Below are 27,428 nucleotides of genomic sequence, written 5' to 3'. Positions count from 1 at the left end.
GGGGGGGGGGGGGGGTTAGAAGGATTACTTTATCCTATCCTAGGTATTCCTTAAAGAGGTGGGGTTTCAGGTGTCTCCGGAAGGTGGTGATTGACTCCGCTGTCCTGACGTCGTGAGGGAGTCTGCTTCTTTCTTTCTTTCTTTCTTTCTTTCTTTCTTTCTTTCTTTCTTTCTTTCTTTCTTTCTTTCTTTCTTTCTTTCTTAGTTTCTTTCTTTCTTTCAATCCATCTAACAATAGGTGCCCTTCTTTGCCCAGTATTACAAAACCTGCCATGTCTTTGTGGTTGAATCTGTGTTTGAAATTCACTGCTCGACTGAGGGACCTTTCAGATAATTGTATGTGTGGGGTACAGAAATGAGATAGTATTTTGAAAAATAATATTAAACAATATTATTGCACAAGAGTGAGTACATGCAATTTATTATGTGACTTGTTAAGCATTTTTTGTCTTCAGAAAATACTTTGGCTTGCCATAGCAAAGTGGTTGAATACTTATTGACTCAAGAAATTTCAGCTTTTAATTTTTAATTAACTTGTAAAACTTAGGAAAAACAGAATTCCACTTTGATGTCTTTGGTTATTGTGTGTAGGTCAGTGACAAAAAATATAAACGTAATCAATTTTAAATTCAGGCTGTAACACAACAGAATGTGGGATAAAAGCAAGAGTGTGAATGCTTTCTGAAGGCATTGTCGGTGTTAGATGTTTTTACTGGCCAAATGAAACGTTTGCCATCATAGTTTGACCCACCACGGCTGCTGTAGTTGCAAGAATATGAATGGTTTGACGTGGAGTGTGGTTATTTCCGCAAAATCTGGATGGAGAAATGGCATGTTGTTAGCCTGCTAGCCGTAATTTGAGCTAGATTGAGACAGATTAGAATCGGTTCCCAGGTAGACTGGGTCGGTACTGGAGTGTTGACAACAGTCATTCATAGACTGATCCCATTTTTTCTTCCCCTCATAAAACAGAGCATCATGATTAAAGCTATATTAATATTCAACAACCATGGGAAACCTCGGCTTTCTAAATTCTACGAGCATTACGTGAGTATGCAATGAATTCTTTTGAATCTGCTGTAGCTAGCTAGCATGCATATAACAATGTTATCTAGCTAGCTCTATTTTGGGCAAATTAATTGCATAATTATTGCAAACAAACACGGTTAAGTAGCTAACGTTATACTGGTTTATGTGGTGTAATGTGAGACCTAACTGGTTTGTTTACGTGGCTAGCTATGTCATTGATCTTGGGATATGCTATGTCAGACTGAGCAACATTGTTATTTTAATAATTAAGCATGTGTCGGAATAGCTATCGTTTTACACACACAGGCTGGCTACTAGATTAGGGATGTTCATGTCTCCTAGCAGTCTCGGGCACTGATCACTGAGGAATAAATGTTGAGTGTTGGTTCTGTCCTTCCAAATGGGTTTACGTCACATGACACGCCGATGTTCACGTTATTGACTTGTGCTCCTGTTGACTTGTGCTCAATTAATTCCTCATCAAAATGTTTAATTTTTTTTTCTTCTAAAAGATGAACATGTATTCCTCGTCACAGGCTAGTAGACAAGGGGACAGACTAGCTAACCATATAGAGTCCGATAGATTAACAGTGGTGTAAAGTACATAAGTAACATTACTTTAAAGTACTAAAGTAATTTTGGGGGGTATCTGTACTTTACTATTAACATTTTGACAACTTTTACTCTATACATTTTCCCTGACACCCAAAGTGCTCATTACATTGTGAATGCTTAGCAGGACAGAAAATGGTCTAATTCACACTTATCAAGAGAATAACCCTGGTCATCCCTACTGAGTCTGATCTGGCGGACTCACACATGCTTCATATGAACTAGAAGGAGTATTTTGGCCCCCCTAAATGTGGAGTATGAAATCATTTTTACATAACACATTTTTGCTATCGTTCTTTTTTTACATCCATTATTAGACAGTGGCAACGCGGAACATGGTCTTTTGCTTGCTAATGCCTGCAATGCAGTGAAAACTATATGACAACAATAACGTCTAATGTAACTGGCTCCTCTAACAGTACAACTGGCCCCAGCTTGGCCCCCCCCAGTTGAAATGGTCTAGAACCGCCACTGTTCATATGCAAATGTGTGAGAGTTGGAGCATGCCCCTGACTATCCGTAAATAAATAAAAACTAGAAAATGTGTCCGTATGCTTTTCCTAATATAAGGAATTTGAAATGATTTATACTTGTACATTTAAAACCAAATGCTTTTATACTTTTACTGAAGTAGTTTTTAACTGGGTGACTTTTACTTGAGTAATTTTCTATTTACAGTACTTATCTTTACTTTTACTCAAGTATTGACAATTGGGTTCTTTTCCCACCACTGTAGATTAATAAAGGCAACCCTGGGGTTGCAGGCACCATGCTCTACCACCTTAGCAACGCAGGACTTTACAAAAGGCTATAATCTTTAAATGTTGGTATAGATAAACTATATAAAAAAAAAAATCCCAAGGGTAGCTAAGGGGCAATTCCACGTTAACATAATTGCACTGAGTCTCAGATTTTTCACTTAAAATGTATGACAAACAAAAACCATTGATTTCAAAGTTGATAAACTAAACAACTCTATACACAATGACTACTTTTAACAATTTTACACATTCACTGGAAAAACTGCGCAGGTGGAAAGTTTGGTAACAGAATTTCTGTAAAATCTCTGTTGTCCACGTTTTCCCAAAACTGTTAAATACAGTACATTCGGGAAAGTATTCAGACCCCTTGACATTTTTCACATTTTTCTACGTTACAAACTTATTCTAAAATGGTGGAATTTGTTTCCCCTCTCATAAATCTACACACATTACCCCATAATGACAAAGCAAAACAGGTTTTTGGAATTTCTTTGCAAATGTATAAAAAAATATATATCTATATTGCATTTACATAAGTATTCAGACCCTTTAATCAGTACTTTGTTGAATCACCTTTGGCAGCAATTACAGCCTCCAGTATTATTGGGCCTGATGCTACAAGCTTGGCACGCCTGTATTTGGGGAGTTTCTCCTATTCTTCTCTGCGGATTCTCTCAAGCTCTGTCAGGTTGGATGGGGAGCGTCGCTGCAGAGCTATTTTCAGGTCTCTCCAGAGATGTTCGATCGGGTTTAAGTCCGGGCCTTCGCTGGTACACTCAAGGATGTTCAATGTTCAGAGATTTGTCCTGAAGTCACTCCTGCATTGTCTTGGCTGTGTGCTTAGGGTCGTTGTCCTGTTGGAAGGTGAACCTTAGCCCCAGTCTGAGGTCCTGAGCATTCTGGAGAAGGTTTTCATCAAGGATCTCTCTGTATTTAGTCTCCCAGTCCCTGCCCGCTGAAAAACATCCCCACAGCATGATGCTGCCACCACCATACTTCACCGTAGGGATGGTACCAGGTTTCCTCCAGACGTGACGCTTGGCATTCAGGCTAAAGAGTTCAATCTTGGTTTCATCAGACCAGAGAAACTTGTTTCTCATGACCTGAGAGTCTTAAGGTGCATTTTGGCAAACTCCAAGTGGGCTGTCATGTGCCTTTTACTGAGGAGTGGCTTCTGTCTGGCCACTCTACCATAAAGGCCTGATTGGTGGAGTGCTGCAGAGATGGTTGTCCTTCTGGAAGGTTCTCCTATCTCCACAGAGGAACTCTGGAGCTCTGTCAGAGTGACCATCGGGTTCTTGGTCACCTCCCTGACCAAGGCCCTTCTCCACCTGCTCAGTTTGGCCTGGTGGCCAGCTCTAGGAAGAGTCTTGGTGGTTCCAAACTTCTTCCATTTAAGAATGATGGAGGCCACTGTGTTCCCGGGGACCTTCAATGCGGCAGAAAGTTTTTGGTACCCTTCCCCAGATCTGTTTCTCGACACAATCCTGTCTCGGAGCTCTACGGACAATTCCTTCGACCTCTTGGCTTGGTTTTTGCTCTGACATGCACTGTCAACTGTGGGACCTTATAGACAAGTGTGTGCATTTGCAAATCATGTCCAATCAATTGACTTTACAAATCTGAAGCAATCATAAACATTTATTTTTCACAAGTTTGGATATCAAAGTACAGCACAGTCGAGTACTGTTTGGCAGCAATTAGACTCGAGTATGACACTATAAGCTTGGCTTTAGTGTCACTTTGAAATAACATGTGGAATCATGTAGTAAGCAAAAAAGTGTTATTTTTATTTGTGTGTGTGTGTGTGTGTGGTGTGTGTGTGTGTGTGTGTGTGTGTGTGTGTGTGTGTGTGTGTGTGTGTGTGTGTGTGTGTGTGTGTGTGTGGGTTTATTTGAGATTCTTCAAAGTAGCCACCCTTTGCCTTGATGACAGCTTTGCATACACTTAGCATTCTCTCAACCAGCTTCGTGAGGTAGTCACCTGGAATGCATTTCAGTAACAGGTGTGCCTTGTTAAAAGTTAATTTGTGGATCTTCTTTCCTCCTTAATGCATTTGAGCCAATCAGTTGTGACAAGGTAGGGGTGGTATACAGAAGATGGCCCTATTTGATAAAAGACCAAGTCCATATTATGGCAAGAACAGCTCAAATATCCAAGAGAAACGACAGTCCATCGTTACTTTCAGGCATGAAGGTCAGTCAATATGGAACATTTCAAGAACTTTGAAAGTTTCTTCAAATGCATTCACCAAAAACCATAAAGCACTATGATGAAATTGGCTCTCATGAGGACCGCCACAGGGAAGGAAGACCCAGAATTACCTCTGCTGCAGAGGATAAATTCATTAGTTACCATCCTCAGATTGCAGCCCAAATAAATGCTTTACAGAGTTCAAGTAAGACACCTCTCAGCATCAGTTGCGTGAGTCAGGCCTTCATGGTCGAATGGCTGCAAAGAAACCACTAATAAAGGACACCAATAAGAAGATGAGACTTGCTTGGGCCAAGAAACACGAGCAATGGACATTAGACCGATAGAAATCTTTCCTTTGGTCTGATGAGTCCAAATGTGAGATTTTTGGTTCCAGCCGCCGTGTCTTTGTGAGACGCAGAGTAGGTGAACGGATGATCTCCGCATGTGTGGTTCCCACTATGGTGGAGAGGTGTGGGGGTGCTTTGCTTGTGACACTCAGTGATTTCTTTAGAATTCAAGGCACAGTTAACCAGTCTGGCTACCACACCATTCTGCAGTGATACGCCATCCCATCTGGTTTGCACTTAGTGGAACTATCATTTGTTTTTCATCAGGACAATGACTCAAAACACACCTCCAGGCTGTGTAAGGGCTATTTGACCCAGAAGGAGAGTAAGGGCTATTTGACCCAGAAGGAGAGTGATGGTGCTGCATCAGATGACCTGGCCTCCACAATGACCCAACCTCAACCCAATTGAGGTGGTTTGGGATGAGTTGGACTGCAGAGTGAAGGAAAAGCATCCAACACGTGCTCAGCATATGTAGGAACTCCTTCAAGACTAGTGGAATAGCATTCCTCATGAAGCTGGTTGAGAGAATGCCAAGAGTGTGCAAAGCTGTCATCAAGGCAAAGGGTGGCTACTTTGAAGAATCTAAAATCTATTTTGATTTGTTTGACTCTTTATTTTTGTTTGGTTACTACATGATTACATGTTATTTCATAGTTTAATGTATTCTATTGACTGGTACTGTATGTAAATAAGGTATTTATGTTTTACATTTTTAATACATTTGCGAAAATGTGTAAACCTGTTCGCTTTGTCATGTTGGGGTATTGTGTGTAGATTTGAGGAACATTTATTTAATACATTTTAGAATAACATTACATTACATTTAAGTCATTTAGCAGACGCTCTTATCCAGAGCGACTTACAAAATGGTGCATTCACCTTATGATATCCAGTGGAACAACCACTTTACAATAGTGCATCTAAATATTTTAAGGGGGGGGGGGGGTTAGAAGGATTACTTTATCCTATCCTAGGTATTCCTTAAAGAGGTGGGGTTTCAGGTGTCTCCGGAAGGTGGTGATTGACTCCGCTGTCCTGGCGTCGTGAGGGAGCTTGTTCCACCATTGGGGTGCCAGAGCAGCAAACAGTTTTGACTGGGCTGAGCGGGAACTGTGCTTCCTCAGAGGTAGGGGGGCCAGCAGGCCAGTGGTGGATGAACGCAGTGCCCTTGTTTGGGTGTAGGGCCTGATCAGAGCCTGAAGGTATGGAGGTGCCGTTCCCTTCACAGCTCCGTAGGAGGCTGTAATGTAACAATGTGGAAGAGGTCAAGGTGTCTGAATACTTTCCGAATGCACTGCTCATATGAAATGCGTAAAACAGTATGTAAACATTATTAAAGTGACCAGTGTTCCATGTCTATGTACATAGGGCAGCAAATTGCAGCTACTGATAGTGAGGATTCAGTCAGTCACTTGCATGAACACAGGAAACGGCTATTAAAAAGCACATGAATGGAACACAGAAATGAGTTATTAGAAAAGCACAAACATGTATATCTTAATTTCTCCAAAATGTAGACTCTTCGCTTTCATTTGACACCCAATTTGACATGCTCCTATGAACCACACATGTTGGTGCTCATGGGTCCTTTCACATTGAAATGACCTACATTTAAAAATATATATAATTTTTTTCTCACATATTCCAACAGGAGAGTTGCTCAAAAAACAAAAGGAATATTGACAGCATACTGTATATGCTACTGTGCAATATTGCCCTTTTTGATTTTCCATTTCTAGAGCGAGGAGAGTGTTTAGTGGAGTGAAGAGTAGGTTTATGAGTTATTAGGCTAGACCAGAGTCTCTGTGCTTGCATTGACATGGAGAGCTCTCTGCTATGGCCTCTCCCCCTAGTCTCATGCTTCATATCACTTGACTCATTTCACATGATCACTTGAAGGCATTCCCTTTCACTGCAATGACCTGACTTACACATATTTCAGAGAGAACATTTGCAAGAATTTTGTGGACACTGGAGAGAGTATGCAGTGAATGTCCTGCCACTTCTTTTAGGTTATGAGTGGGAAAATGGCCATCTGGATAGTTTTAAGCATAAATGTTGTGAAGACCTGTACCAAAAGCTTTACATTTTGGTTTTCCCATGCACACTGACTATGTTTAATTTATGTTCCACAGAACGAAGACACAGAACAACAAATCATCAGAGAAACATTTCATCTGGTGTCCAAAAGAGATGAGAACGTCTGCAATTTTCTAGAAGGTGGAATGTAAGACATTTCTTTTAAGACGTCAAACTGCACTGGAGTACTGAAATCCATATGTGTTAAGATGAAGCGGTGTCTTAACACTTCCTGATGATGTCACAATGAAATGCATATTCTTTCAATTCCATGTAGACAAATACAACCATTTGAGCTGATGATGTGGGCTACTCTACATCAATGTTCCATGAGTAGAATCAGCTTTCCATGAGGCAACAGCTCATGACAAATTGCACTGCATGGGAGAGCTAAGGGAGAAGGAGGGAACCTATCAGATGGTGACCAGCAGGGGAGAGATCAATTGGATCATTATGAATAGTTGAATATTCATTTGTCATTCATGAAGCAGTCCCAGGTGTTAGGCTATTGCATTGTGGAACCTCCTCTCATTCAACAGAGACTAATAGAACTGGGGTGTATTCATTAGTGCACACCAGTAGTAAAATGTTTTGCAACAAACTTATTAGACAAGTTCAGGTTAGTCTCCCTAGAGATCTGCCCATTTACTTCTGTTTGGTTCCTAGTGAATACACCCCTGGGATCCCTGGTATATGACTGTTGCTACAGTTTAGTCTCATCAACAAATACGATGTTCCTCAAGCAGCTTGACCTTCTACACAGACTCAGGTCAACATGCTTTCATCAGGCCTTACAAAGATTGGTCAAGGCTTCTGTCCTTGTCCTGGACTTAAAGGAAAACTTCACCCTAAAACTATCCTTTTGATATTTGTTTCATTAGTCCATTGCTGATATAATAATTAATGTTGCATCATATGCTGCTAAATGCATCAAACGGGCCAGATTGTTTTTGTCCAACAGATTGACAGGGCCAAGTGGCTAGTGCAGGTTAAAGGAAAATGCCACCCAAAAACTATTCATTGCTATGTTTCATTAGTCCATTATTGATATAGTCCCAAAATGTTTTGCCTGTCAGCAATCAAGTTTTCAAGTTATGTAATGTTCAAAATACAGAAATCCACAAAATACATCATCATACGGGCCATATTTCTGTATTTTGAAAGTTACATATCTTAAAACCTTGATTGCTGACATGTAAAACATTTTGGGACTATATCAATAATCGTTTCTTGTTGGCATATTCCTTCACCTGCGCTAGCCACTGGGCCCTGTCATTCTGTTGGACGTCTGGATATTCAAATGGTGTATTGTGAATGCTGCCCCTGACCCGGTTACTTGTTCATAAAACCAACATGTTTGGCTGTGTTTCATGTCATTGAATGTGTGTATTGAGTAGGGTTGCACATTTTGGGTAATATTCAGAGGTGGAAACTTTCTGTGGGAACATATGCAAATTAATATTAATACCATTTAAATGTACATGTTTTTTGCATTGGATATATTTACCATATCATATGGAGACAGAAACATAAACCTTTTACCTTATCATAAGTAGACATAATTGCAAATGAGTAAATCCTTCCAATAGAAATTTTAAAAAAACGATTTAGTTACGAATTGAACTTTAATTAAATGAGTTGATTCTTCACATGGGATGATTCCACTGAACAACAAAAGGGAATATTGAATGATCCCCAATGATCCATCGCATCTCCCAAAAATGTTTAACATGCATCTGTAAAATGATAGTCTAGAAACTAAAGCTTTGGTTGTCTTCCTCTCAGGCTTCCATGTCTTCTCCCTGGACTTCCTCAATGTCCATCTCTTGAACATCAGACTCTGAGGCCTCCTCTTCACTGTCACTTTCCAACCTTGTTGAGGATGGCTTGTTGTCAGGCTCAAAAAGCCTCAAATTTGCCCGGATGGCCACCAATTTTCCAACCTGTGTATTCGTCAGCCTGTTGCATGCTTTGGTGTGTGTGTTCCCAAACAAGGACCAGTTGCGCTCTGAGGCGGCTGATGTTGGTGGGATTTGGAGGATGATGAGGGCAACAGGGGAAAGAGCCTCAGATCCACAGTCTCTTCCACCAGTTGGCTGATGAGGTATGTTGGTACGACTGCCATATTGCATCTCCATCCCAAAGCCCTTGCTTGGAAGTGTACTTCGCCAGACTGCCAAGAACCTCATCCAGGCCAAGGTGGCGAGACAAGGTAGTGATGACACCATAGACCTTGTTGAACTCTGCACCAGACATGATGCTCTTGCCAGCGTACTTGGGATCTAACATGTACACTGCACTGTGTATAGGCTTCAGGCAGAAGTCTTCGTGCTTTTTGATGTATTTCAGAACTGCGGTTTCCTCTGCTTGGAGCAACAGTGAAGTGGGCAGGGCAGTATGGATTTCTCCTCTTACATCTGCAAGCAGAGTCTGAACATCAGACAGGATGGCATTGTCTCCCTCAATCCGTGCAATGGCTACTGCTACCGGTTTCAGGCTGCTTACCACTCTCTCCCAAAATACATCACCCAGGAGGATCCTCTTGATGGGGCTGTCCATATCGGCAGACTGTGATATGGCCATTTCTTGGAGAGACTCCTTCCCCTCCAGGAGACTGTCAAAACATTTTTTTTTACCTTTACTTAACTAGGCAAGTCAGTTAAGAACAAATTCTTATTTACAATGACGGCTTAGGAACAGTGGGTTAACTGCCTTGTTCAGGGGCAGAACGACAGATTTTTATCTTGTTAGCCCGGGGATCCGATCTAGCAACCTTTTGGTTACTGGCCCAATGCTCTAACCACTAGGCTACCTGTGGGCTTAATACCCTAGTGGGTAAATGGTGTGGGCTTAATAGCCTAGTGGGTAAATGGTGTGGGCTCAATAGCATCTCATTAGTGTGCAAGATCTTGAGTCAGCTGCACATGTGATGGAAGAATGCACTGTGCATGCAGAGGGTTGCAATTCCATTGAATTGGGGATAGTTTAACCAAAATATGCCACAAGACCTAGAATTTCCTTATGTGTATCCCACAAAAAAAGATTCACTGTTTAAATGAACTTTTTTTTTTGATGAATTTAAGCAAAATTCCCCAAATTCCAGGGCATAACTTCCAATGGAAAGTTTCCGGGAAAATGTTGGAAATTTACCGGAAAGTTTCCGACCCTTTGCAACCCTAGTATTGCGTAATAAACATCACACTGACTGGTGTTTCATTAAGGATCATTGTGCTGACAACTATCCCATGTATTTATTGGTGCCATGTGTGACTGTATTTCCCCATGTGGTGTTGACTGTTCCGATGTACAAGCTATCTATAAACCAACCTTGCTTCACTTCCACATGCATGCCAGTGTTCACAGATCATAGGCAAACACACACCAACTGGGGTGTATTTACTAGACGGCAAATGGGGAGGGACCTACTTTAATTTTTCCAATAAGAAATACTAGTTTTCCTTAATGTTTTCCGTTGCAAGAATGTTGCTACGGTTTGCACTAATGAATACACCCAGTTCAGAGAACTTTTCGATTGTCCCCTCGTTTTGTTTTTGTGTCAGGTTGATCGGTGGATCTGAGAACAGGCTTATCTACAGACACTATGCCACGCTCTACTTTGTATTCTGCGTGGATTCCTCTGAGAGCGAGCTTGGCATCCTAGACCTAATCCAGGTAATGTTTCTCAAGTCTTGGGGGATCGTTTTTTGTTGTCGAACTATGAACATTTGGTACCACCATCTTAGACTGGCTTGTTGTTGGTGGACGTGTCATTGATGGAGTAAAACGATGGCCAACCTAACTCGGTAGATTATTACTGTTCAGTGAATGTGATTGTCTTTCCACAGGTGTTTGTGGAAACACTGGACAAATGCTTTGAGAATGTCTGTGAACTTGACTTAATTTTCCACGTGGACAAGGTACAAAGTATTCTATCAACTATATCCTAGCATTACGCTGTTCATTGTAATATGTCCTATATCAGAGACAGTTAAATGTTCACAGTGAATGTGTGACTCCCCATAGACACTGACTGTGCCATTGTGTAATTCATTTACTTTAAGACTGTCTAGGTGAATTTATCTCCCCTGTGATAACGCTCGGTCCTGCTGGCTCGTCATATCTAGCCAAGTCTGTTGCAGCGAAGCAGGATATTGTATTACTTGCTGCACAGGTTGCCTCATTTCACGCAGAAAGATGCCATTGATATTCATGTGTACACAGGGTAATATGAGCAAAGAGAAAGCAAGATAATTGTGACAGCAGTAATCTATAACCTAGTCTGGGAAAACCCAGACCTAGGACTACGCCATTGGTGTATGCAGGAACATTGTTAATGACCAAAGCAACCTATCTGCCTTGGGGAAACGAAGCAATCTACATAGAACAAACAAATTATAAATGTGACTTGCTGTGATTTATGTTTGCATATCGAATGTTTTTACATGAGATAAGGTTGTATGTGTATAGCTCTCATCAGGCCATCCGTTTTCAAGGGTTGCACGTCTCCTGTTCACATTTGTTTAGCCTCTGCAATATCAAACAATAATAAATATGTATTTTTATTGTCTAAGAAAAAAATCCCTCTTTGAAATAGATCCTGTAGGTTCCAAATGTGTCAAAGCCCCCCCCCCCCCCCCAAAAAAAGCATATTTGGGTCACAGCAATTGAATGTTTTTTCAGTCAGAGAAGAACCTGTTAATAGATCATCTATTTAACCTGTAGGTCCACAATATCCTGGCTGAGATGGTGATGGGGGGAATGGTGCTGGAGACCAACATGAATGAGATCATCATACAGGTGGACGCCCAAAACAAAATGGAGAAATCGGAGGTAAGAGTACTTCTCTAGGACTTCCTATACTCTGGGTACGTGCAGGCATGCGTGAATGCTGGACCCCGCATGTCCTTCTTGTGATGCTCCTGATAAGTGTTTGTGCTCTCTGGCGCGCCACTGCTGCACCACATAGAATGCCATTCTCTTCCAACCTAAAAATATAATCATCATCATAAAACACTGTCTCTTCTACCGAATGTAAATGTACACATTTTCCAATGCATCTGCGTAATCTTGATCCTCAATAATCACACACCCCCATGAGATACATTTCTCATCCCACTCTATAGACTGGAAATGTCCTGTTAGTGTATTTTGCTTAAATGTGGAGGGGATGGTAGCGTTTGGATGACTGTTGAATGGTTAGTTGTGGTCATTCTGATGTTAAAGTTGTCCTGAGCTGAGCTTGTTAACATCTGGGAGCTGATATCTTGTAGGTGAGTTGTCCATGATGTTAAAGCCTAGATATTGCTTTGTTCTCATGCAACTGTCACTTTTTTCCTAATTAATTTGCAGATCTCTTTTAATATATATAGTCTTTACATTTCACCATTCATGAAAACAGATTATAGCCAGAGACAATTTCATGGAATCATTGCCATTTGCCAATGGCAGAACAATGCCATTATGACTTAGACAAGATGTATTTTAAATTGACACACAAAGTTCTCTAGTTAGTTAAATAAATGAATATGAAGCGAAATATTTAAAAGCCACAAATGTTTATCAGTAAGTTCTGTGAAGGAGATATTGTCAGGTTACGTTTGCTCGGCTGTTATTGCAATGTAGTGCTACTACACAATATAAGGTTACGTGGTGAAACTCTGAAGTCCCATGGATGTGTAACTTGCTGTTATCTTTGTTTCAAACATCTACAGATATTTTTACCTCACTGTAGCAATGTGGCTGTGTCTAACAATGGAAACGATGCTTTGGTAACAACTTTAGGCTGCATTTTATGGTTGATCAAATGGAATCATTATTGACATGTGTATTGTAAGCCGAGTCTTTGACTGTTCAACAAACAGATGTGCTCCGTCTCTTCCTTCTTGGACCTACCCTAGACCGCAGTGTTCCTCATAGTCATAATCATTCAAACTTCAACACCAAAGCTAATTCTGAGTCATAAGAGTGATGTAAACAAAATACATTTCAAGTAGTATGTAGGAAAAAATTGTTAATACAAATTGGTGAAGAATGATAGGTTGGATTTAGTTCACTTTCACATGCTCAACCAGCTCAATGTAAAACTCAATTAACTGTTTCTTTGACTTTGGAGAAGTTGAGGCCTCTCAGTTCAGTGTCTATGAATGTGGTCTACGATAGGTCTTAATACTTTCTATTTATACTGAACAAAAATATAAACGCAACATGCAACAATTTCAAAGATTTTACGGAGTTACAGTTCATGTAAGGAAATCAGTCAATTGGGCCCTAATTAGGTCAATCAGTCAATTAGGCCCTAATCTGTGGATTTCACATGACTGGGCAGGGGAGCAGCTGATAAAACTGGGCCTGGGAGGGTATAGGCCCACCCACTTGGGAGCCAAGCCCAGCCAATCCGAATGAGTTTTTCCCCACACAAGGGTTTTATTACAGACAGAAATACTACTCAGTTTAACCAGCTGCTTGGTGGCTGGTCTTGGACGATCCTGCAGGTGAAGTAGCCAGATGTGGAGGTCCTGGGCTGGCATGGTTACACATGGTCTGCGGTTGTGAGGCCGTTTGGACGTACAGCCAAATTCTCTAAAACGACGTTGTAGCCGGTTTGTGGTAGAGAAATGAACATTCTATTCTGTGGCAACAGCTCTGGTGGACATTCCTGCAGTCAGCATGTGAATATCACACTCCCTCAAGACATCTGTGGCATTGTGTTGTGTGACAAAACTTCACATTTTAGAGTGGCCTTTTATTGTCTCCAGCACAAGGTGCACCTGTGTAATGGTCATGCTGTTCAATCAGCTTCTTGATATGCCACACCTGTCAGGTGGATGGATCAGCTTGGCAAAGGACAAATACTCACTAACAGGGATATAAACAAATTTGTACACAAAATCTGAGCGCAATAAGCTTTTTGTGCGTTTGAAAAGTTTCTGCTCATGAAACATGGCACCAACACTTTACATGTTGCTTATATTGTTGTTCAGTGTATATATAAACTGTAATTACTTTGATCTGCTTTAACAACATTCGTCATTCCTCTTTTTCCCTGACGCTTTCTAGTTCTTTCCATTCTTCTCTCTTTACAGACGTTTATCTTTCAGTCTCCCAGACAGGACAGGTAGACACAGGTACTGCTAAATTTCCAACCAAGTACTTTAACCTCCCAAATTTACACTATACCTAGTTCTCCATGGGCCGACCACTTAATAGCAAAACGACGTCACTAACATCAAAATCTTTCACAGCAGACCCAACAATTTATTACTGTTACTTAAAAAGAATAATGAAACCCTATATTGCTTAGCTACTATTAAGGAAATTGGTTAACATGTTTCAATTATCATTTGAAACTTCCATGTATGGTGACAGTAAATAGTTTTTAGGATAACAGGGACTTGATATTGGGCAGACTAGGCTTAGCCATACAGAACTGTTTGTCGGCTATACCTGCCATAGTTTATTTATTTTTTATTTTTCCTGAATCCAAAAATAAACTGGTCCCATCATAGCCTAAATAAAACATGTTTTTACAGCTGATTTATTACTATGTCATACACTACAACTAGGGTCTGGAGTTGTTTAGGTTAGCCTACTGCCAGATCAGGAAAAACTCTATGCCCCAGGAAAACAATTCCCCCCCCCCCCCCACTCTGGGACATGTAGTGCCACCTCTGTAATCACCACACAATGTTACAAGTGAAAAAACATCTCCTATTCGTATGATCTACGTTTTGTTTTTGGTGGTGGGGATGGGCTTCCATAGTTTTACGTGGCTCAGTGCAGCCAGCAGCTACTGCAAAAAAAAATCTGAATGTTACAGGCTGTTACTGCAATTTCAGGTAACTCGATAAAACAAGTCTCAAATATTAGGAATAATACATTTCAGCTGTTTCAGAAACATTGCTCCGGTATTACCATTTATACTGTGGGAGTGTTGGCTCAATGAGAACATTCTGTTTACACTGCCCTGCTTCAAGGGTGGCAACTCTCACCTCCAGATGTAGCACGAGAGATGTGGCAAGTATGCAAGTTTACATTTGAGTAATACGTGTAGCCGACGGTACTTTTTACCAACAGTATAGTAAGTAAGAAGAGCAGCGGAGGCTGCTGAGGGGAGGACGGCTCCTAATAATGTCTGTAATAGAGCAAATGGAATGGCATCAAACACCTGGAAACCATGTATTTTGATGTATTTGATACCATTACACTCCTTCCGCTCCAGCCATTACCACGAGCCCGTCCTCCCCAATTAAGGTGCACCGACCTCCTGTGGTGAGGCTCTAAGAGGTGCTATTATACTGTTCACCTGTCTGGTCTGGCTCGGTGTTTGTGTCTGTAACAGAGGTCTCGTGTCAATTTCGCAGGTGCTGAAAATTTCGAGCCACATCTCGCTAGGCTCATAGCTAGCCAAGTACAACACTGCATGCTGTTGCTTTATCTCTACTGGTCCTTGTCACCACGCTCTGCTTTGCTGCCCTATAACTCTCATCAGACTGATTTTATGACACGTGTAAACCACTGTTTACATACATGAAATGTGTCTTACCCCCCCCCCCCCCCCGGTGTGTGACATTAGTGTTTATTAATCAACAGACCATATCCCAAGCCAGTCATTTGGTTTTCCAGGCAGTCACAGCTCAGTGCTGACACTGTAGTAATGCCTGTTTGGGGAAACCAATGGAACATAGTTTTAGTATGGTGTGATTCTTAACATAGCTATGCGTGACTGAGTACTAGACCAGAAACCTAGGCCTTTGGGCAACTGGCAAGGAGCAAGTCTATTTTTGTCTCCCTTGAGTTGTTACATATAGTGTAGGCTATACAGTATAATTTAGTTGACTGGCTGCCAAGGTCAGTAAAAACCCAGGGTTGTTCTCATTGAGGACAGTAGCTACTCTGTATTGTCACTCAACTTGAGGGCAGCAAAATTTATGAAGGACACTTAAACTGACCTCGTGTTTTTAATTACAGAGGATGAAATTAGAATTCTGTGTACATCAAGAGTTATAACCGGTTGAGGGAACAGAACCGGAACCTGGAATGAAAGGGATCTATACTGTTCCGGAACCGAACTGTTATTTTAAAAGCATTGGAACTGGTTAATACTATTATTTTAAGTTCCGGGCAACAACAAAAAAAATCTCCCACAAAAACCCCCAACAAAGCGCCTATGCAAAGACCTCCCTCTGTCAATCTGAAACTTCTTCTGCCTGCCAGCTGAACATCTTTGCCAGTGTGTGTGTGCGTGTGTAGGCTACCTGCCCCTCCCCCTCCGAAGCATAGCAATAAGCCTACTGACGTTACAAGTGTGATTCAGAAGATGGAGAGAGACATTTCTTATTAGAGAAGAATGGATTTACTTTTTCATTGCTAGTTTGGGATACTATAGTTATCACATTTCACATTAGATTTATTAACCACAAAAAGGTAAGATGTTTTTATTTTGGTGCCGGTCTGCACACAGAAGCTTGTTAGTGATCTAGCATCTCTGGTCCAACGTTAAGCCAACTCTGAAGTTCGAAGACATTCAAAATTCCTCCATAGAAGCCGCTCCTCTGTAGGTATAATTCTTTATTTTGTTGGTCGGGAACATTGGAACGGAACGAAGGGTTCTGCTCAGAACAAAACCATTGGAAAATAATTTTAGAAATGGCTAAACTGGTTTAAACATTTAGTGAATGCTACTGATTTAATATTTGTAACTGGTCCTATGGTAGTTGAAAAGATGCCTAGTTCTACTCATTTTCACAACTAAAAAATGTAGCCTAGAAGCTGATTTGAATTTAAATTTTTGGGTCTGACTGTTGAAGATTCTGTGAAAGAACAGCTGTGATTTTCAAAAGCAATCCCTCAATCTAGGGATCAAGAAATGTTATTCATAGCAAATGTCCATTACTTATTTTGCTATTGACATTTCAACCAATTTTGTTTTGTATCTCAAATTATATTAGATAACCTTTTTGTATCATTTTCTATTGAACAATGCTTTGAAATTCATTGCTTTAGTGTGTTTCCTCCCTCTCCTTCAGTATACCATAGAGTAGACACCCTGCTGTGTCACAGTATTACAACAATTCCCCACATGGTCCATGTCATTGGGTAATGCCGTGGAAATAACTCTCAACATTGAATAGCTGTCGCTTGTATCTTTTATGTACTTTTTTTAATAATCAAACATTAGCCTAGATTGAACATGGTCACCCACGTTACCAACTATTAAGTCCTTACCTTACCGTGTGAGGAGTTCCCTTCTGAGTTGTTAAAATTGTAATATATTACAGTATATCCTTGAAAAAGTTCCTAAATGTTCTAACTGGTAAAACAGTCTGTTTATTGTACTTCAGGAATGGTCATAAAAAGGTCTATGAAACTATTATGAATTCTAATAATGGTGTTATATTTCACTGAGAAATATTTAAGCTGTAAGAAATGTTCACATACAGATTTGTTTTTATTTATTCAACCTTTAATTAACTACGCAAGTCAGTTAAGAGCAAATTCTTATTTACAATGACGGCCTACCCCGGCCAAACCATCCCTTAACTCGGACAGCGCTGGGCCAATTTTGCGCCGCCATATGGGACTCCCGATCACAGCCAGTTGTGATACAGCCTTGGATCGAACCCGGGTCTGTAGTGACGCCTCAGACCGCTGCGCCACTCGGTCCCCCTCACATACAGATGTGAGTAAGCAGTAAATCTTAGTGTAGAGTGATTTACATTAGGCCATCTGATATTGCTCTAGTTAGTTTCCCAAGACACATAGCCTATATAAGACATTTCACTTCAGTCACATGCCCAATTTATGTTTTCTAAATTCTATAAACATTCTATACATAACTATAGCTTCATTTCCTCCTCATATCAAAATCCATTTTTTCTGCTTTACCCAATTCTCTCCTTGCATTTGTATCCTTATCAGTCCTTAAGAATTTGGTTGGTTCACTTTTCAAGCAATGCTGCCTCTGTCTTTTTAAAAGTAAATTTAATATTTTAAGATCAATGAATGTAGCACTATGTTCTCATAGTTGATTCATATTTGGCCCTGGTTGTCATGTAAATCATAAATGAACCAAATATTGCATGTGCATATGAAGCTAGGCATTTGGATGTACATTTGCACATATGTCTGTTTTTAAAAGTTGGTGCTTTGCATTTTGTCTGGTGTCTGTGGTGCTGTATGTTTCGTCCTGTGCGGTTGTGTGTCCCTGTCCATTGTGAGGGTCGAGTGGTGTAAGTGTTTCTAGGGACTCTTAACTCTGTTATATTTATGTTTTGTGTCTAGGCTGGTATTGCAGGAGCCCCTGCTCGCGCAGTGTCAGCCGTAAAGAACATGAACCTCCCCGAAATGCCCAGAAACATCAACATTGGAGACATCAGCATAAAAGTGCCAAACTTACCCTCCTTTAAATAGCCGGCAAGACCCACCATGCAGAAGTCGACCAATGTTTACCATGCAATTTGTTTAACCAAAATCCGAACAAATACCAACTTTTCTCAAAGAGCATGAAGGTACTGTGTGAATTTTTTTGGCGTTAACTTTTTTTTCTTCTCTCCCTGGTTTTAAATGACATTGATGTGGCTTTGTTCTGTTTGAGAAAATGAAGTATTTATTTATTCCATTCCTCGACCCTCACTGTCGTGGGTGCTACAGTATTGGAAATTCATACTTTAGTGGTTTGTAAAACAAACTTAACAGAATATTGTTATATACAGTATATGATGCACAGGAGGTTGGAGGCATCTTAATTGGGAAGGACGGGCATGTGGTAATGGCTGTAGCGGAATCTGTGGAATGGTGTTCCAGCAATTATCAGCTGTCCTCCCCTCACCAGCCTCCACTGATATGACGATATATGCTGAAATTATATTTCTTTGTCTTACCTGTATACACAATGGTTTAAACAAATGATTTTGTCTTATCAAAAATGTTCCTCTTGATTTAATCAGTGCATGTGTTTTTTGTTTTTTTGCAACTTAATAAAGTATTGAATCATTTTTTGCCTATTTGGAATTTGTGTTGGCAGTTAGGTTTCATTGTAATCAATAATATAATAGCGCAGTTAAGTATGTTTGTCTGAAAGAGGAGAAAGTTGGACCACAGTTTGATCTAAGTAGGTAACATCTTATGGACATTGTCAAAGACTCCAGTCACCCAAGTCATAGACTATTCTCTTTGCTATCGGTACCGGCACCCCCTTTATATAGCCTCGTTATTGTTATTTTGTGTAACTTTTTATTAAACGTTTTAGTTTAGTTTAGTAAATATTTTCTTAACCAGCAATGCAGTTCAAGAAAGAGTTAAGGACTACCGACAACACCTGTTGTATTCGGCGCATGTGACATATAATTTTATTTGATCACATGATTACATTTTGAAGTGATTGGTGCGCCATGCTACTAGATAAAGCAATACGCTATCATAAAGTATATTAGTGGCCAGTACTTGACTAAACTACAATGCCATTGATAGATAATTGATTCACAATTTACTGCGATATAGAACAAAGTCATGCACAAATATACGACAGTATGACAGCACGTGACTGCTTTAGGCCAAGTCTTGCGCAGCTTTTATGCAGAAAAATCATTTTTTTTTTTTTATGTAATTGTCAGTTAGTAGCAAACCAGCAATATATACCTTGTTAATTATAACAGCATAGATTACAATGTTATATTAAATTGATTTGGTATTGGTGTGTAATTAAGTGGTTTAGTGAATGAACGCGCTGAGCGCGCAATATAGATGGTCGCGAATGCAGCGTTTCATAACAGGAAGAGAAAATAAGGATTCCTGCTGTTGCATTTTGTAGTGACAGATTTAAACGAATAATATATTTGTTCAACATACAGAAGACCGTGATGGCTGCCATAATCACAGAAACACAAAGGTGGGCATTTAGTTTCCGTTTTCTACTTCAAGGTAACATGTTTTCTAAATGAAACGTTAAGCTAGCCCTGCTAGCTAGCAAGCTAATAACATAGTCGAAAAGTCATCTTGCGAGTCAATCTTTATGAAATTGCCCAAGGATCTCACTCTATAGCAACATTTACATGAGAAATAGAGGTCATGTTACAGCCATAAGAATCCGACTTTCGTTAATTTCTTAAGGTCGGAATTTTTAGGCTAGTCCTACTCATCCATTCATGAGAGCAGTTTCATCCATGCCTGTTAGCTAATTGTGCTCCACACAATCTGACGTTGTTATTCAATCCACAGCATAAAAGAAGCAGTAACTTCCATCAACACAATTGAACTGAATAAATTCTCCAGACTACTTTCACGAATTCTGCAGAAACTTCACCTGAAGGTAGGTGTCTCGAGAGAGCATGTCAGGTGGCGTCTCTTGCTAAATCCATGGCTGTCATTGTCCAGCCTGACAATTCATTACGGTTTAGTTGGTGAGAAAGAAGAAGCCGACTGGCTCCCAGGCTACACAAACTCGGTGATGCATGATAAGCCTCACTTGGGTTTTATAGAATAGTGCAAGTGGCACTGGTGTTTCTAGTGCCGTCAAACATCTGGCTTTAGTCATGCTATTGCTGCAGCCCGCTTGAATCCATTTTTCCAGTACATGTGTTTACAAAGAATGATGAAGTTAATTGTGTCCCTCAGGAAGAGCGCACTTTCAGTGAAGAGGAAGAACAGAAACTGCAGAGTGCGCTGTCATTGGACAAGCAGGATCTCAGTCTGGTGCTGGATACAACTGCCTTCATTCTAGAACAGGTAAGTAGGCCTTGATGTTCGCCTCAACTCTAGCTACACTAAATTACCTTAAGTATGTGCACACCTGCTTGTCAAACATCTCATTCCAAAATAATGGGCATTAAAATGGAGTTGGTCCCCCCCCCCCCTTGCTGCTATAACAACCTCCACTCTTCTGGGAAGGCTTTCCACTAGATGTTGGAACATTGCTGCAGGGACTTGCTTCCATTCAGCCACGAGCGTTAGTGAGGTCGGGCACTGATTAGAGATTCGACCGATTAATCGGCGTGTCCGATTAGGCTGTCCCCAGCCTGTTGCCACAAAGTTGAAAGCACAGAATCGTCTCGGTGGTCCCGTTCTGTGAGCTTATGTGGACTACCACTTTGCAGCTGAGCCTTTGTTGCTACTAGAAGTTTCCACTTCACAATAACAGCACTTACAGTTGACCGGGGCAGCTCTAGCAGGGCAGAAATTTTACAAATTGACTTGTTGGAAAGGTGGCATCCTATGACGGTGCCATGTTGAGTCTCTGAGCTCTTCAGTACGTGCCATTCTACTCCCTATGCTAATTTTTTATACACCTGTCAGCAATGGGTGTGTCTGAAATAACCAAATCCACTAATTTGAAGGTGTGTCCATAGACTTTTGTATATACAGTGCATTCAGAAATTATTCAGACCCCTTCACTTTTTCCACATTTTGTTACATTACAGCCTTATTCTAAAATTGATTAAATCATTTTTTCCCACATCAATCTACACACAATACCCCATAATGACAAAACAAAAATAGTTTTTTTTAGAAGTTTTTGCAAATGTATTAAAAATAATAACTGAAATTACATTTATATAAGTATTCAGTACCCTTTACTCAATACTTTGTTGAAGCACCTTTGGCAGTGATTACAGCCTCGAGTCTTCTTGGGTATGATGCTACAAGCTTGGCACACCTGTATTTAGGGAGTTTCTCCCATTCTTCTCTGCAGATCCTCTCAAGCTCTGTCACGTTGGATGGAGAGCGTCGCTGCACATCTACACTGCCACTCAAAAGCTTGGGGTCACTTAGAAATGTCCTTGTTTTTGAAAGAAAAGCTTATTTTTTGTCCATTGACATAACATGAAATTGATCAGAAATACAGTTTAGACATTGTTAATGTTGTAAATGACTATTGTAGCTGGAAACGGCAGTTTTGTTTTTTAATGTAATATCTCCATAGGCGTACAGAGGCCCATTATCAACAACCATCACTCCTGTGTTCCAATGGCACGTTGTTAGCTAGTCCAAGTTTATCATTTTAAAAGGCTAATTGATCATTAGAAAACCCTTTTTTAAGTTAATTATGTTAGCACAGCTAAAAACTGTTGTTCTGATTAAAGAAGCAATAAAACTGGCTTTTAGACTAGTTGAGTATCTGGAGCATCAGTATTTGCGGGTTCGATTACAGGCTCAAAATGGCCAGAAACAAAGAACTTTCTTCTGAAACACGTCAGTCTATTCTTGTTCTGAGAAATGAAGGCTATTCCATGTGAGAAATTGCCAAGAAACTGAAGATCTCATACAACGCAGTGTACTACTCCCTTCACAGAACAGCTCAAACTGGCTCTAACCAGAATAGAAAGAGTGGGAGGCCCCGGTGCACAACTGAGCAAGAGGACAAGTACATTAGAGTGTCTAGTTTGAGAAACAGACGCCTCACAAGTCCTCAACTGGCAGCTTCATTAAATAGTATTCGAAAACACCAGTCTCAACGTCAACAGTGAAGAGGCGACTACGGATGCCAATCTTAATCTTAATGCCCATCTTTGCCCATCTTAATCTTTTCTTTTTATTGGCCAGTCTGAGATATGGCATTTTCTTTGGGATGCTGGCCTTCTAGGGAGAGTTGCAAAGAAAATGCCAGACTGGCCAATAAAAATAATAGATTAAGATGGGCAAAAGAACAGACACTGGACAGAGGAGCTCTGCCTAGAAGGCCAGCATCCCGAAGTCGCCTCTTCACTGTTGACGTTGAGACTGGTGTTTTGCGGATACTATTTAACTGTTTGTGTGCCTTTCCAAATCAATTGAATTTACCACAGGTGGACTCCCATCAAGTTGTAGAAACATCTCAAGGATGATCAATGGAAACAGGATGCACCTGAGCTCAATTTCGAGTCTTATAGCAAAGGGTCTGAATACTTATTTAAATAAGGTATTTCTGTTTTTTATGTTTAATACATTTGCAAAAAAATCATAGTTCTGTCATTTTGGGGTATTGTGTGTAGATTGTTTAAATTGTTTTTTTCCTCGTCATATTTAAATTATTTAATTAATATAGAATTAGGCTGTAACGTAACAAAATGTGGATAAAGGTAAGGGGTCTGAATACTTTCCAAATGCACTGTATAGTGTAGAATAAAATATATTAAATTCATTGTTGCACAGTTAACTTACCGTTTCCAGTCTAGAATGTAGTGTACTGTTGCCCAGTTTGAAGCTGATTTGAGAATTTTTAGGTGTCACATACAGAGCAATTTAAAAAAGGATGTATGACGTGTTCAAGTATCCAAAGTATGCACACTGTAACCTTTCTATGGTGCTATTGGTGATGATGATTGTCACAATATAAAATAATTAAGCCTGAAAGAGAACATGCTTTGTTATATTTCTTATTTAACCTTTATTTAACTAGGCAAGTCAGTTAAGAACAAATTCTTATTTACAATGACGGCCTAGGAACAGTGGGTTAACTGCCTTGTTCAGGGCAGAACAACAGATTTTTATCTTGTCAGCTCGGGGATTCGATCCAGCAACCTTTCGGTTACTGGCCCAAACCTCTAACCACTAGGCTACCTGCCGCTCCATAACAATGTGGTCACACAAACGCCAGCTGCCAGCCAAATAGCTGACTACTAACAAACTACAGAAGCATTGACTTTCATCATTGCAATTCACCCAGAATTCTGCAGGAAACTTCACCTGGCGGTAGGTTTCTCCACTGAGTAATATGAGTTGAGGTGTCATGTGTAGAATTGGTACAACATCTCAATGGTATGGCCACATACTGTACATGTACCTTTTTTCCTCATTAAAGCTGGGTTGGATGCTCAGTAGAGATATTCTATCATTCCAGTGTTTAATTGCTATATTGTAATTACTTCCGCCATGGCCTATTTATTTCCTTAACTCCCTTATCTTACCTCATTTGCACATGCTGTGTATAGACTTTTGTTTTCTTTTTTTCTACTGTATTATTGACAGTATGTTTTGTTTATCCCATGTGTAACTCTGTGTTGTTGTATGTGTCGAACTGCTTTGCTTTATCTTGGCCAGGTCGCAGTTGCAAATGAGAACTTGTTCTCAACTAGCCTACCTGGTTAAATAAAGATGAAATATAATGTAGACCAAGATTTAGCGTCTAAACATGTGTTAAGCGACGGTGAATAAAAAGAAGAGTGCCTCGAGTCCTATTACAGATCGTCTATCTCTATGCAGGCTGTCTATCACTATTACAGATCCCGTATCTCTATGCAGGCTGTCTATCACCATTACAGATCCCCTATCTCTATGCAGGCTGTCTATCACTATTACAGATCGTCTATCTCTATGCAGGCTGTCTATCACTATTACAGATCGTCTATCTCTATGCAGGCTGTCTATCATAATGTGAAGCCTGCATCCCTGAAGCAGCAGCTGGAGAAGATCCATCTTTCCCCAGAGAAGGCGGAGGCCTTCTGCCAGGCCTGGACCGCTGTCTGCCCAGATGTCGTGGAGAAGGTCAGGCAGAGGATTTTTGCTCCCAAAAAGGTGAGGAGAAACTGTGTCAACGGCAGTGCAGTAAATCTGCCCCTGCTATGGCGTTTAAGCTTTATTTATATCGTACGTACTCAACGAAATAATGCCATTACTGTAGCTACGAGAAATGGCGATCTTGCGTAGTTGTGTCCAGTTACAAATTGCGTCACTGCACAAGTACGTAGAATGGCTAATTGCATTATTGCATTGCGTACAAACATAATGTTTAGGCTTTCCTATCTCTAGTGGCTAAACAATGAAAGCAGAAAACGTTTGCACTTTCTTTGTGGCATTAAGCCAGTCCAGTTGAGCCAAAGTCCCGAGCCACACTGGCATGGATAGGAAACTGCCAGATCCAACTGATAATTTGAACATGAACGATTATACATTATACAAATGTTCTACCCCTGAACAAGGCAGTTAACCCACTGTTCCCTGGTAGGCCGTCATTGAAAATAAGAATTTGATCTTAACTGACTTGCCTGGTTAAAAAAACTATTGCCTGTGATGTTGTCATGATACTCTTATTGACAGCAGTCTTCGGGGGTGTCCTAAATGGCACTTTATTCCCTATATAGTACACTACTTATAGTGCACTACTTTTGACTGGGACCATCAGGGATTAGGGTGCCATTTGGGAAGTAGTCTTTAGCATTGTCCCCCTTGGGAGGCTGGAGTGGGTGTCATCACACTTGGTGCTGTGACATCCTGGGACCACACAGAGAGAAGTCCAGGTTTATTATGCCACTCGGCGTCATCTCTCCTCTCACCACACCTAATCTATTTCACTGCTAAAGCAGATTAATGGAGCGTTCTGCCACTTAGCGGTCCCATTGGGCCTCTGCTTTAAATGTGCTTTCACTGTACCATCCAACTGATCAGGGCCCGGTTTCCCAAAAGCATCTTAAGGTTAAGGTCATCGTTAGAACCTTCGTTGGGGCATCGTTAAATCAGAGCCGTTTCCCAAAACCATTGTTACTAAAGTTGCACTTAAAGCTTGTTATTTACCGACTGCCTCGGCTAAGTTGGTCGTTAGGTGCTTTCTTGCCCTTCCACATCACTTTATACAAGATCTCCACTAAACATAGAATCAAGATTTTGAACGATAGATCGTTAACACTCGTAAGCCTAAATTCCAGCGCTATTGGGAAAAACCGGGCCAGAATTGTTTCTTAAGATTTCTTAAAGCTAGAATCCTTAATGGGTGAAACTGCCAAGTCCGCTGGGGATATTGCATCAACAATGAAGTTACTGCAACAACGAACAGCATTTAAAATGTTTTTATCGTGGTTTCTGTATGGTTGATAGCTGGAACATGTCGGATGGCAGCTCAACCTTCAGATGGCCAAGTCCACCCAAGCCAAGTTGAAGGATCCACATGCAGTGCTGGAGCTCGGTGTCAGAAATGAGGATTCTGAGGTAAATGGCCTACTTCACACTGTTGAACACACACACCTTTGTTACCCACTAAAAACAGAGGGGCTGTTTACTTAGCAGATCTCAGGGGATCCATTCAATCTCCAAAATGGATGCTAATTCTGCATGTGTCCCTCTTGACAATGAAGCAGACCTGAAACCAGACAGCAGGGAGCTTGTTAACGATGGCCTCAAGGGCCAGCTTTCCTTTTAGTCCTGTGGGGTCTGTATCTGTACAGTGTCAGTAGACCATTTATGACCATCAATGGACAACATTTGCAGATTTTCATCAGAAAATTGGAACCTAACGGTTCCCTTGGTTGTTATGGTAACACCAGGTTTATCAGGTGTTCGTGTTTATGGTGTTGTTTTGGTATTCTGTCCCCAGAGTTCTCTCCTCTCTCCTCTCTCTCTCTCATATATATCAATATAAGGGATTTATTGGCATGGGAAACATATATTAACATTGCCAAAGCAAGTGAAGTAGATAATAAATAAAAAGTAAACATTACACTCTCAGAAGTTCCAAAAGAATAAAGACATTTCAAATGTCATATTATATCTATATACAGTGATGTAACGATGTACAATAGGGAAAATAAATAAACGAATATGGGTTGTATTTACAATGGTGTTTGTTCTTCACTGGTTGCCCTTGTTGCATTAGCGAGGCTATAAAAGTAGCGAGGCTACATACAGACACCGGTTAGTCAGGCTGATTGAGGTAGTATGTACATGTAGATATGGTTAAAGTGACTATGCATATATGATGAACAGAAAGTAGCAGTAGTGTAATAGAGGGGTTGGTGGGTGGCGGGACACAATTCAGACAGCCCGGTTAGCCAATGTGCGGGAGCACTGGTTGGTCGGGCCAATTGAGGTAGCATGTACATGAATGTATAGTTAAAGCGACTATGCATATATGATAAACAGAGAGTAGCAGCAGCGTAAAAAGAGGGGTTGGGGGGGGCACACAATGCAGATAGTCCGGGTAGCCATTTGATTACCTGTTTAGGAGTCTTATGGCTTCGGGGTAAAAACTGTTGAGATGCCTTTTTGTCCTAGACTTGGCACTCCGGTACCGCTTGCCTTGCGGTAGTAGAGAGAACAGTCTATAACAGTCTATGACTAAAAATTGTCATAGACAATTTTTAGGGCCTTCCTCTGACATCGCCTAGTGTAGAGGTCCTGGATGGCAGGCAGCTTAGCCCCAGTGATGTACTGGGCTGTACACACTACCCTCTGTAGTGCCTTGCGGTCAGTCCAAGCAGTTGCCGTACCAGGCAGTGATGCAACCAGTCAGGATGCTCTCGATGGTGCAGCTGTAGAACCTGTTGAGGATCTCCGGACCCATGCCAAATCTTTTTAGTTTCCTGAGGGGGAATAGGCTTTGTCGTGCCCTCTTCACGACTGTCTTGGTGTGTTTGGACCATTCTAGTTTGTTGTTGATGTGGACACCAAGGAACTTGAAGCTCTCAACCTGCTCCACTACAGCCCCGTCGATGAGAAT

General features: G+C 40.8%; 2 protein-coding genes across 4 annotated transcripts in view; both read left to right on the top strand.

Moving 5' to 3' along the window:
* Positions 1 to 757: 757 nt before the first annotated feature.
* Positions 758 to 19,020, top strand: LOC106585846 (adaptor related protein complex 3 subunit sigma 1). 2 transcript variants are annotated; one of them, XM_014172531.3, is made up of 7 exons: positions 758 to 1,047; positions 7,084 to 7,175; positions 10,588 to 10,699; positions 10,873 to 10,944; positions 11,750 to 11,857; positions 14,110 to 14,151; positions 18,308 to 18,524. In XM_014172531.3, the coding sequence occupies exons 1-6, from the start codon at positions 979 to 981 to the stop codon at positions 14,143 to 14,145; spliced, it is 489 nt and encodes a 162-aa protein (XP_014028006.1). In that variant the 5' UTR covers positions 758 to 978; the 3' UTR covers positions 14,146 to 14,151; positions 18,308 to 18,524. The 2 variants fall into 2 exon arrangements, with proteins under 2 accessions (XP_014028006.1, XP_014028005.1); XM_014172530.3 differs by lacking the exon at positions 14,110 to 14,151 and having other exon boundaries at positions 18,308 to 19,020.
* A 482-nt stretch (positions 19,021 to 19,502) lies between these two features.
* The window catches only part of commd10 (COMM domain containing 10), a 38,423-nt gene continuing 30,497 nt past the window's right edge, over positions 19,503 to 27,428 (top strand). Inside the window, exons 1-5 of one of the 2 annotated variants that reach the window (XM_045706578.2) lie at positions 19,503 to 19,913; positions 20,243 to 20,333; positions 20,639 to 20,749; positions 24,359 to 24,514; positions 25,811 to 25,921. In XM_045706578.2, coding sequence (XP_045562534.1) covers positions 19,885 to 19,913; positions 20,243 to 20,333; positions 20,639 to 20,749; positions 24,359 to 24,514; positions 25,811 to 25,921 — 498 coding nt within the window. In that variant the 5' untranslated portion in view covers positions 19,503 to 19,884. 2 annotated transcript variants of the gene reach the window in all.

This window comes from Salmo salar, chromosome 24 (assembly GCF_965601325.2).
Source record: "Salmo salar chromosome 24, fSalSal1, whole genome shotgun sequence".
In the NCBI taxonomy this organism is placed as follows: domain Eukaryota; kingdom Metazoa; phylum Chordata; class Actinopteri; order Salmoniformes; family Salmonidae; genus Salmo; species Salmo salar.
Note: the sequence above shows the minus strand (reverse complement) of the source record. Positions and strands in the feature narration are given on the sequence as shown.

Coding starts and splice junctions, on each gene's coding strand:
- LOC106585846 (XM_014172530.3), top strand. CDS start 979: ATGATTAAAGCTATATTAATATTCAACAACCATGGGAAACCTCGGCTT. Junction 10,945..11,749: donor TAATTTTCCACGTGGACAAG/GTACAAAGTATT, acceptor TTTAACCTGTAG/GTCCACAATATCCTGGCTGA. Junction 11,858..18,307: donor ACAAAATGGAGAAATCGGAG/GTAAGAGTACTT, acceptor TTTTGTGTCTAG/GCTGGTATTGCAGGAGCCCC.